Source organism: Macrosteles quadrilineatus, unplaced genomic scaffold (assembly GCF_028750875.1).
Source record: "Macrosteles quadrilineatus isolate MER2022 unplaced genomic scaffold, UCM_ALF_1.0 Scaffold_3__2_contigs__length_128488019, whole genome shotgun sequence".
Taxonomy (NCBI): Eukaryota; Metazoa; Arthropoda; class Insecta; order Hemiptera; family Cicadellidae; genus Macrosteles; species Macrosteles quadrilineatus.
This window is the reverse complement of record NW_026542596.1, coordinates 54,820,785-54,833,339: the sequence shown is the minus strand read 5'-3', so window position 1 is coordinate 54,833,339 and position 12,555 is coordinate 54,820,785. Positions and strand designations below refer to the sequence as shown.

At 36.4% G+C, this 12,555-nt stretch overlaps 1 protein-coding gene across 1 annotated transcript in view; it reads left to right on the top strand.

The window, feature by feature from the left end:
• Positions 1-12,059, top strand: part of LOC128990587 (low-density lipoprotein receptor-related protein 4) — a 71,484-nt gene extending 59,425 nt beyond the window's left edge. Inside the window, exons 26-34 of the mRNA XM_054413028.1 lie at positions 571-691; positions 4,741-5,057; positions 5,975-6,196; positions 6,720-6,963; positions 7,825-7,927; positions 8,823-8,981; positions 9,759-9,936; positions 11,009-11,156; positions 11,628-12,059. Coding sequence (XP_054269003.1) covers positions 571-691; positions 4,741-5,057; positions 5,975-6,196; positions 6,720-6,963; positions 7,825-7,927; positions 8,823-8,981; positions 9,759-9,936; positions 11,009-11,156; positions 11,628-11,762 — 1,627 coding nt within the window. The 3' untranslated portion in view covers positions 11,763-12,059. The remainder of the gene's footprint in view (positions 1-570; positions 692-4,740; positions 5,058-5,974; positions 6,197-6,719; positions 6,964-7,824; positions 7,928-8,822; positions 8,982-9,758; positions 9,937-11,008; positions 11,157-11,627) is intronic.
• Positions 12,060-12,555: the final 496 nt, after the last annotated feature.

Here is a 12,555-nt window from a genome sequence, read left to right as displayed (position 1 = left end):
TAATTTAATAGAAACTCTTAGAATATTTTATTTAGAGCTCTTTCCTGAAATCATATAATTTTGTACTAGGTTTACTATCATAGCTGATTAGCTGTATTCTAATTCAAAAAGTAATGTGATGTATTTTTAGTTTTTGGTCTGTGAGTTTCCATACTGCGGATTTTTGTTTACAGTTTCCAGGATTAGACAAAAATACAGTAATTTTTCAAGATCTGTAAGAAAAACTGTAGTGAATACTGAACAGGTAGTTAAAAAAAATCATGGTTAAAAAAAACAAAGTTAAAGACAAAACTTTGTTATGCCTAAATCCGAATGTTGTTATTTTCAGCACGTTTGCTGCTAATGTAAATGCTATGGTTGGTGAATTTGGAAATAGTCACTCTGAAAATTATAGAAATCGTAATATAAGATCAAACATTTTGGCTGAACAGTTGACTAAATTTTACAAAAGACTTAAATTTAGGAAAAACGTTTTGTAATTGGTTCTGTAAAACCTAAACAAGTCTTAGATATTTTAACTTCAGTATGAGTTTGACCAGGTAATGAAGTCCCACAATTGTCATGTTCCAGCCACATCTATTGGACGGACTGGGAGACAGAAGCACTGCACCGAGCAGACAAGAACAACGGTTCTGACCGCACTGTGATACGCAGTGATCTGCGTGGACTCATGGATATCCGCTCGATACAGGTCAGGTTCTATCTGCAGTAGGGAAACAGATTAGTTCTTCAGTTAGTGCACGATAGTGTTATCAATCATGAAATAACTTTGAATAAATTTATCTTATAAAAAGATAGGGCATTTGCCAGGAATTATTAAGGAAATAATTCCTTAATAAATAATACCAAACCTTAATCTAAGATAAACCCCATTCCTCACCTTCCATAGCAGGCTAGTGTATATAAAAAATGTTTAATATGTGTGTGTACATATGTGTAAATACAGAACAGTGTAAATATAGTGGATATTCATAATAAGTGAACACATTCATACATATGCAACAGTAAAAACAATTTTTGGTCTCTTCATCTGTGTTGGCAACCCTGACAAGGTGTAATAGATTCAAATTGCAACTGCCATTGCCATTTCTCCAATTAGTACAGTGCAACTAGCTTAAAAAAAGAGCAAACCGGGACATCCAAAAAAAAGTTTCAAACCAGTGCCAAATTGTTGAATACACTTCCCTCAATATGTAAAAAAAAGTTACACTTATTTGAGTGTCGGGTTTGGGGGGGAGGGGGTGAAAATGGGGTGAAAATAGGACTTTTTTTACTTTTTCGCAAATACCTCAAAAACAGTGCGTTTTTCTTAGAATATAATGAATTACAAAAATAATCTACATTAAATTTCAAACAAAATGATACCATACAATACCTATCTACTATGAACGGTTCAGGTAATATTGAGGGGTAAATGTGATTTTTTTCTTAAAATTCTAAAGAAGTTGTTTTTTAAATGGAGGAAACCCATGGACACCTATAAAAAAAGTTTCTAATGAGTGCCAAATTGTTCAATTAACCTCCCTTAATATGTATAAAAAAGTTACACGGATTTGAGTGTCGGATTTGGGAAGGAGGGTTAAAAGGAAAGGGGGGGGGGAATGGGACTTTTTTTGCTATTTTCCAAATATCTCGAAAACGGTGCGTTTTTCTTAAAATATAATGAATTACAAAAATAATCTATATTAAATTTCAAACAAGATGATGCCATACAATACCTATCTACCATGAACGTGTTAGGAGATATTGAGGGGTAAATGTGATTTTTCTTTTTAATTCTAAAAAGTTGTTTTTTAAATGCAGGAAAACCATGGATACCCATAAAAAAGTTTTTGTTCTTTGCATTTTCTCTATTAACTTACTCGTTTATGAGCTACAGGATGCGGAATGTACACAACAAGCCTTTTTCCATAAGTGTAACATGCTGTAACTCCTAAATGAGTAGCTTTTAAGAGAAAATGTCAAAATTAAAAATGTTTTTAACTTGGATTTATACCCATAAACAATCATAAACTACAGGGTGTTCCATAAGAAATAACAAAGTTGTCGGCCATATTGGAAAATGGCGAACATATTTTTAAAATTGGGAACCATTCCAAATCATCTAAAAAAATAAAGGGGAGTGTCCCATAAGAAGTCAACTAACTGCATAACCCATGATAAAAAAGTTAGCTATTGGTTCACTTTAGGTGAGACATCCTGTATACAGGGAGTCCTGTAAGTAAACAGCCAAACCCCAGGAAATGGTTCTATGGGTGAAAATAAAAAGAAAATCAAGAGTATTTTTTTCCAAAATGCTTCGTTAACCAGATATTTGCCATTTTGTTTTTTTCACAAAAACATTATTTCATCTCTGAATTTTTTAACCGATCATTAACAAACTTGGTATGTATGTTGAGGTAAAATAGACCCACGTTAGAAAAAAAATATCTTAATCCAATACAAATTTTAAAATGGCGGCCATTTAATTTTTTAAAATTGAAATTGCTAGAAATGGCTAATTTTATGAAAAAATGTCTGTAACACTTTTATTTAGCTTTTAAAATAATAAAAAATAAATAAATATTACGATTTTTATTTGTAAAATGAGGCAACCCTGAATAGCGTAGCCTTAATCACAATAATTTTACAACTAAAAATCGTTGTAACTTCAGTTATTTTTTATTCCATCTTCTTAAGAATTCAAACGGTAGAAAGATCACCGTGTTCCCGTATCTAGGTAGGTTTGTCTTTTTTAGGTAGGTAAGTCATATTTATTTATATTGTAGTTATATTTGTGATAAAATGGAAAATAAAAAGTGTTACTTAACAAAATTTACAAAATTACTTATGAATAAAATTCCCAACCCCGTTTTCACACCCTCCTACCAAAGACTAAAATGGAAAATAAAAAGTGTTACTTAACAAAATTTACAAAATTACTTATGAATAAAATTCCCAACCCCGTTTTCACACCCTCCTACCAAAGACCGGCACGAAAATCAGTGTAACTTTTTTACACATATTAAGGGAGGGTTATTGAACAATTTGGCACTCATTAGAAACTTTTTTTATGGGTGTCCATGGGTTTCCTCCATTTAAAAAACTACTTTTTTAGAATTTTAAGAAAAAAATCACATTTGCCCCTTAATATTACCTGAACCGTTCATAGTAGATAGGTATTGTATGGTATCATTTTGTTCGAAATTTAATGTAGATTATATTTGTAATTTGTTATATTTAGACAAAAACTCACCGTTTTTGAGGTATTTGCAAAAAAGTAAAAAAAGTCCCATCCACCCCCCCTTTTCTTTTAACCCTCCTTCCCAAATCCGACACTCAAATCCGTGTAACTTTTGTATACATATTAAGGGAGGTTTATTGAACAATTTGGCACTCATTAGAAACTTTTTTTATGGGTGTCCATGGGTTTCCTCCATTTAAAAAACAACTTTTTTAGAATTTTAAGAAAAAAATCACATTTACCCCTCAATATTACCTGAACCGTTCATAGTAGATAGGTATTGTATGGTATCATTTTGTTTGAAATTTAATGTAGATTATTTTTGTAATTCATTATATTCTAAGAAAAACGCACTGTTTTTGAGGTATTTGCGAAAAAGTAATTTTCACCCCATTTTCACCCCCTCCCCCCCAAACCCGACACTCAAATAAGTGTAACTTTTTTTACATATTGAGGGAAGTGTACTCAACAATTTGGCATTGGTTTGAAACCTTTTTTTTGGATGTCCCGGTTTAGGTCTAATTGCACCGTACTAAATCTCCAGTGGTTGAAAAAGTGGTCAGTGACCACGAAAATTTCTACTTTTAATTTTGTAATTTTGTGATGTTTTATGTGTCTCTATGGACTTATTTAAAGGTAAGCCTGTGAATAAATTTATGTATTTAAAATATTCCAGGGAAGAGTCCTGTGACTGCTTAAGAAGTTGTTTTGGAATAGAAGATTGTCTAAAGTCGAGGAACCCATAGGCATACTGTACAGTAAAAGATCCCAAACGATAACGCTGATATTTCATATCAATATAGGACTTCTGCAAAGAGTAGATTGAAGAAAAATTGATCTAGGCCTGCTTTCTATTTCTAATCTAGACTAGAGACTAGTAAAAAGGTTCTATTACTAAAAATACCTACTCAATGTTATGATTTTTTATTCCATTGTTGTAAGTTTTCTTCAATTAAGTTAGCTTAGTAATTTTAATTCTGGTTTGGATAGAACCATAGACAAAAAGAATTAAATATAGACCGACAGCATTGCTAAGGTTATCATATGTTCTGGCGTCTACCGCTAGGATTGCCGTGTAGTTACGGCACACACCTCTGCAGGGTCTGAGGAGCCAACGACAGCAACAAATCAAACACCGAGCACGCCCTAGCGGCACATCACGGAACCTTCCTTTGCCTGTCTATATTTTCATTCTATTTGTCTATGATAGAACTAATATTGTAAACTTATATCCTTCTCACCTGACGACACAGTCCAAAATAGTGCAAAAGGAAATGTTTTGCAGAGGTACAGAGTTCAGCTATATATCCTGAGAAAAATAGAGCCCAAGAGCTAGTGGATAAACTAATAAAATATCAAAAACAAATTACTCACTTGTTATCTACTATCTAAAGAAGTATTTATTAGGACAAAATATCAGTGTTCTGTTTGGCGTCCTGCGTGTCTGTTAGCCCCAGGACTCTATCAACAGTAATGTAAACTTAAAATGTCATAGTTAATTATTTTGTGTTGCGCAGACTGACAACGTAGCTGAAAACGCTTGCGGAGTTGACAACGGAGGCTGTTCACACCTGTGTCTGCGCTCCCCCACGGGTTACACCTGCGCCTGTCCCACGGGCGTGCTCATGTCAGTTGACGGCAGCACCTGCCAAACACAGCCTCGCGCCTACCTGCTGCTGGTCACTAAGAACAGTCTGGCTCGTGTCAGCTTCGACACTGACGACCGTGTCGACGTCACACTGCCTGTCACCGGCATCAGCAACGCCTTCGCTGTCGACTTCCATTGGAACAAGAGCCTCATCTTCTACTCGGACGTGGACCTACACGTGATCAGGTGAGATGTCTTGTGTTGTAATGAATAACCCAGGTATATCTATGAAATATAAGTTAGATAGATTAGTTATTTTCTAAAAAGGATACAAGTACAAAAGTAAACAAAAGTACAAAAGTATTATTGTGTCTAATAGAAACAAAACAATACCACAGAAATTATCTTTTCAAAGACTGTTCATCTGCGTGTGGGGAAAATCTTTGATGTTGTGCAATACTTCTCACTCGAGAAAAAAAACATTTAAATGTTGGATGGAAAATTATATTATAAACTTAACTTTGCTAAAATAAAACTTAACTTAATAAAACTTAAGAAAACTACACCAGAGAGAAGACTATCTTTTACATCAAATAGGCAGTAAAATAAATTAGGCACCAGTACTAAAGTCAAAGATCTTACAGTAAAAACAGGTGAAAAGAGTAAACACTATAGAACAGGTGTCCTATAGTAGGATCTAATAATGTTTTCTGCAGCGTGTCATCGCTCAGGCCAAGGAGCCACCGCCCCATTCTGATTAAAACTTTGACACTGTCCCCTCCCATTCTCTTATCTGATAAGGGAAGTTACAGTATATAATGTGGAATGTACTTTGCACATGGGGTAACATAAGGTACATAAAACATATACTATAGTTGGGAGTTGAATCATTGACTAAATCAATATTATAGCCACCTATTGTAGCCACTTTCAGGATAAAAATTTAAAATAAACTCGGTTGAATTGTACCACTGATGTCAAGTACTGATTTCTGTATACGCCACAAAAAACTGAAAGGGCAACTTATTGTAAACTATATGGCATCTTTTATGTTACATAAACTATCTTAGTAACAAAGACTAATGTTCACAGTAGCAGTAGCACACACATTTTGTCATAACGACCAAGGAAATCTACATTCTTCATACTTTGATTTGTTACAGGTCCGTTGACATGCTGAACCTCTCGCGCACAGCTGATGTGATCAGTACCAACCTAACAGCTCCGTATGGTCTGGCCGTGGACTGGCTGGCAGACAACATCTACTGGACAGACTACGGTCTGAGGACACTCCAGGTGGCTCGTCTTGACGGATCGTGTCGCAAAACTGTAGTTGGAACTGACCTAAACGAACCGAGATCTGTGGCAGTTTTTCCTCAGAGAGGGTAATTGTTGAATTCCATTCTACAATCAGAAATATTGGGTTGCAAAATGTGTAATTGAAACTCAAAGCTATGTATTTGTTATTTTAAATAGCCTCTTGATTAGCATTTCACATGCTGACGCTTTTCTCCAAACATTATGAAATGCATATTCCAACACTTATCAACGTATGTACACACCTATAATATAAAAATGTTGAGGATGGAAAGATGTATATTAGTGATAGATTGCAACCAGTCGCATCGGTAATCATTATAGGTTTTTGAAAGTTATCTGATGAGAATTAGGGGTGACGATCTTGGCTGTACTAGTGAATAAAGCGTGGGACTTTGGCCTCTGAGGCTTTGGTTCAAACCCCACCAATCACCAATGGATTTTATCTATGTGAAAATACATTGACTCAGTAGTTCAGAGAACATCTTAAGATGGAGGGATTTACTTCAAAATTATTTCAAGGTTACGTTGGCAGACTTTTTATTTAGAGGAGCTGATAGACATCCTGCTAAGCTCCCACTCCATTTACAGATTCTTGTTCTGGACGGATCTCGGAGAGGAGCCCAGGATCGAGCGGTCGATGATGGATGGATCCAAGAGGGAAGTCATCGTGAAGGACGACCTCGGCTTCCCGCAGGGACTCATCATCGATGCCCAAGAGCGAAAACTGTTCTGGGCAGACGCTGTTAGAGACTGTATTGAGATTGCCAACCTCAACGGCAAGGACCGAAGGAAACTGTTTCCTCTTGAGAATCATCCGTTTGGACTCGCACAGGTAACTTTATGTGGACTAATCTGCTATTTTTTTACTGTAGGGTTGTGTTACCGGTAATTGTTTATTACCAGTCACAATAATTTTTTAGCAGTACATATTCTCAATTAGAACGGTACATTCACAGTAATTGTATGGATTCTATATAAAGTTTTTATAATTGTTGAATCAGGGTACAACTTTCACTTTAAATATGTTAAACATAACTTATTATAATGAGGTTTTGTAAGAAGTTCAGCTAGCTCACCTGAGGAAATGTAAATAAAAGTCACACAACAGTTATAACCCTGATATTTTATTGGACTTCTTTATAAATTAGATTGTTTGATACATCTCATAAATCCATTATCTAAACAAGTTGTATAATAGGTCAAAAATAGCATATATTTTGTTTTGTTACTTTTTTTTAAATTTATAATACAATTCCAGTTTTCCCATGAAAATTCTCCATAAATTCATGAATTTCATGATTAATTTCATGAATTTTCATGAATCTTCTCCATAAAAAAATATTTAAAACCTTTTTAGCAACATATCACTATCTACAATTTATCTTGAAGTAATGTGGTTTCAAAACTATAAATCTGAGTGGACAAAATCTTAATCTTATTAATTCCAATGGTCCAATTAAAAGCACGTTTAAAATTTAGAAATTGTTATCTGTATTTTAGGCTGAATACTTAATCCCCTAATCAGTCTCATGGTATTTCCTTGAAGTATAACGTTGTTATGATGAATCTATCATATAATTTAACGTACATCCACCACATATTACCCATATAATGATGTTATCTTATTACCCTATTGATATGTGTGTTCAGGTTAAATTGCCTTCTTAACAAACAAAATGCAATTTTCTTTCAGTATGGAGACCACATTTATTGGACAAGCTTGTTGAAGAAGACAGTAGAAAGAGCAGAAAAGCTGACCGGTCGTAGACGCACAACTTTCCATACAGCCCTGCATGGTAAACAATTTCTTACAATATAAATCTTTAGTCAACATTTTTGGCTCACAGACAAATAAGGCTTTGATAAATCTCTTGGTTGAAACACAATATTGAATGTTGTTGGGGGTCTCAATTCTGGACTAGTTGTTCTTTGTTTTTAGGCTGTTGATTGATGCTTTCTAACAATAATTATTGACCATTAGTTAATTCAAAATTGGGAGCGAGCAGGTCTATCGGCAGAGTGTGGAACTTTGGTCCCCAAGGTTCCAGATATAAATTATAAATCCTTCCAATCACCAATGGAAGCATTAAATCTGCAACCCTCTAGGTCTACTCTGAATTAAAGTGAAACAGTTCCAGGCTGTAGCCTAGCGTCCTAGGGTGTGAAGGTAGGAAAAATTAAAGTATACAGAGAATCAAGGTTTTTGTTTCCTCGTCTTTAATAGATGAAACATTCCTCTGTCATGTGTGTATGACAACAAAAATAATTACTTGATATTCTTGGCATAAGGCAGAATGCTGATTGGAAGAAAGCAGGTTTGAAAAAAAATTATCAAAGCCATTTTATTCAAATGACTTCTTCTATTTAAATAATTTAAACACTAACTTTACAATTTTTTTTATTCTTACTGAACAGCTAACTCTTTTTACTCCTAGGAAGTTCTGAACACACCAATGTTTGAATTCATCAGTTATAACTTACAGCGAAAAAGGAGGGGAGCGAGTAGGTCTAGTGGCAGAGCACAGGATTTTGGTCCCTGAGGTCCTAGGTTCAAATCACGCCAATCACCAATGGGTTTTATCTAAGTGACAATGCCACACCGCAACCCACTAAGCCTGAAGTAATGTGGAAACGAATCCGAGCTAGAACCTGAAAAATAATAAGATCAAACCATTAATTATGTATTTTCAGGTGTGATGGAGATCAAGTTTGTTGCTGCTGACAAGCAGGCTGGCATCAACCCTTGCGCTGTAGACAACGGCTATTGCAGTCATCTGTGCTTCTATCTCGGCAGTGTGTCGTACACCTGCGGCTGCCCGGACGTACGGGACTCTCGCCCGTGTCGGACAGGTCTGTTGACGAGGGTATTAGTAGTGTTGGGTCATAAACCAAGATCAGATTTCCTTAGTCAGATTTAACTGACACTAAAACCTAGACTATTGAAAAACTTTGCTGCACAATTGAATATGAGCGTAAAGTAATAAAATAGTAACTTTTATCAGTTTGGGCTTAAAGTGACCATTTACGACACCTGTTCTAATTAAGTTTTTGTTTTTGAAACCAATCAGCTGAATCGCCAAAATTAAAATATGTAGAAAATGTTTCTATTTTATTAAAAAGTTGACTCTATTTTTCAACTCTTTATACAGTTATAGTAAAAAATTATAAATTCGCTAAATTACACTTTGAAATATGAGAAACCTCTGCTTAAAATATTCAGCACTCAATCTTCACAAAAATCCTATTTCTTAACTAATATAGCCATATTTTTATTCCCTAAAGAAATCTTACCACCCTCAAGAGTATTTAGGTTAGGGAAAGTAAATGAATTTTTAAACTAAATACTTGTGGCACTGTTCTTGTTAATTTTCATTCGGTACTTATTATTTGTTTTTTGTCTACGCCAGTGACATTTTTTTAGAAAGATTCACAAGCACTTTATTTAAAACTTACAAATCCCCTTAAACTTTTGTGGAATTGTAGGAATTGAAAAGTCCCTCTCGCATCGAAGTCTGAGATGCTAACCACTAGGATAGCAACACACCCTCTGTTAGGAATAAAGATGGATGATACATTTCATAGGGTGTATGTTCAATCTAAGATTGCAGCTTGTATTTTGTGTTGTAGAGCCAAGCAGCAGAGTAGAGTTGCCTCTGAGTGAGCTGGACATAGATGAGGAGTTGACTCAACCTACGACACAGCCAGCAGCTGAGGATGTCTCTAGACTGCTAGTGATTGGTGGGATGGCGCTTGGTATCATCGGCATCATCATCACACTCCTCATAACACTGTTTGTTTACCACAAGTGCGTATGGCTTATCTGTATTGCAGTCACTACATCTTGTTGACCTCTTTACTTCGGGTTGGGTAAAAAACATTGGCCTTGGCGTGTGAGTTTTGAGCTAAATTCAAATGTTTTGGAAAGTGTTGATTTGAATAAAACATCAATTGTAATATTACAATCGGATCATGCAGTATTGTATATTATCTCTCGACCTCGCAATGTAGGCAAAATCAAGAACATCTTCTGAAAAATTTTAAACATTTTCCAAGATCTTGTCAAAGTTAAGAACATCTTTTGCGGTCCCTGCAAAATCTGAATATCTTCCAAAGTCACAAATTAAACATCTTTTGCTGTCACAGAAAAATCTTTAACATCCTTCGCGGTCACAGCAAAATCCTGAATGTCTTCCACTAATGGCAAAATCAAGAACATCTTCTTATGACATAGTCTTAAATTTTCAATCAGGCATAATGGCAGACACTTTCTAATATCAAGAAAATGAAAGCTTGGCTCAAAAACAGAGCTGAAAACACTTGTTTTAACATCAATGACCCAACCCGAGTTTGGTTTGAATTGTTATTTCTGCCCTAAGCCGATTCGATTTAGGCCAAATGTGTGCCTCAGCCAACCCGAAAGTATCAGGGACCTGCAGACCCCCAATACCTTGTTACAACAGTGATTTTTAAAGAGATACTAATTAAATTAGAGCCAGATCATCCTGGTTTAGGAACATGGCCTTACTCATTGATACCAGTGATTTTTTGGTACCGAAATAAACACCCTATATATATGGACCAGATATAGCTATTTTTTTTTATCAAATAGTTGACTGGGCCACCCACAAATTGTGCTATGGTTGGACTTCTAATTTCTCCCTTTGTTGTTGATACGGCAAAAGATACTATAGCAGGTTATCCAAAAGTTTGGTTTTGGTGAAAGTTTTGCATATTTGACCAAAACCAGTTATAATTGACATTAGCCCTTATAATATTTTAGACCAATATTCTGCTAGTATTTCAATATTTCAAATAAAAATTCAGCTTTCTGAAGGATTGCAACACTCTAACACTCACAATATACTTTTGTGTTGTAGACGCAGGAGAAGATCCAAGAAGTACCTGTACACTGACGGCAGTCGAAGCGTTCTCACCTTCTCCAACCCAAACTACAGCAGTGCGGGAGCCGAGCCCTCAGAAAAGGGATCTCGCTTCTGGCGCAAACTGAAATACGACAAGTCTCAGGTTAGTTAACCTTCCTTTCAGTTATGTCACTAATTTGTTTATAAAAAGTTATAAATATTAGCATTTATCGAGTAAGTGTAATTACCATATCTCTGTGGCCAACTGGTATGTGTAATTTGTGTTAAAAATGGTATTTGTAGATACATCAGTCCCTTCATTTGAAAGGCAAGTCTAGCTTTCCAATCTGTGGTAGCACTGCTTGAACCCTTCATCTGGGTTGTAAAATCAATCTAATAACACATGGTACTTATGTATGGTATCGGTAGGTGCTCAAGATATGACTTATTGCATGAGCTTAGTTACACTGTCTCAAAAAACTTGATTTGAGACCAGTATCTATCTGAAATTCCGGAAGCCTTCATGAATATTTCTATTGCCCCTTGTGTAAACTGTAAAATAAAGTAATTATGGGAGCAGCAATTTTCATGGGTGATTGTAGGTCTAGCTACTAAAATGTACTGTTGTGTCTAGGAGAGAGTGTATGATGTACACAGTGAGTCAGACAAACAGACAGCCAGTCCTGAGGTAGTGTCTCTGATCCCTGCGCCTCCCTCACCAGTCACACACTGTGTGGTCGACCATCATGTACCATGGTCTAGCTACTAACATGTACTGTTGTGTCTAGGAGAGAGTGTATGATGTACACAGTGAGTCAGACAAACAGACAGCCAGTCCTGAGGTAGTGTCTCTGATCCCTGCGCCTCCCTCACCAGTCACACACTGTGTGGTCGACCATCATGTACCATGGTCTAGCTACTAACATGTACTGTTGTGTCTAGGAGAGAGTGTATGATGTACACAGTGAGTCAGACAAACAGACAGCCAGTCCTGAGGTAGTGTCTCTGATCCCTGCGCCTCCCTCACCAGTCACACACTGTGTGGTCGACCATCATGTACCATGGTCTAGCTACTAACATGTACTGTTGTGTCTAGGAGAGAGTGTATGATGTACACAGTGAGTCAGACAAACAGACAGCCAGTCCTGAGGTAGTGTCTCTGATCCCTGCGCCTCCCTCACCAGTCACACACTGTGTGGTCGACCATCACCTACGATGGTCTAGCTACTAACATGTACTGTTGTGTCTAGGAGAGAGTGTATGATGTACACAGTGAGTCAGACAAACAGACAGCCAGTCCTGAGGTAGTGTCTCTGATCCCTGCGCCTCCCTCACCAGTCACACACTGTGTGGTCGACCATCATGTACCATGGTCTAGCTACTAACATGTAGGCCTACTGTTGTGTCTAGGAGAGAGTGTATGATGTACACAGTGAGTCAGACAAACAGACAGCCAGTCCTGAGGTAGTGTCTCTGATCCCTGCGCCTCCCTCACCAGTCACACACTGTGTGGTCGACCATCACCTACGATGGTCTAGCTACTAACATGTACTGTTGTGTCT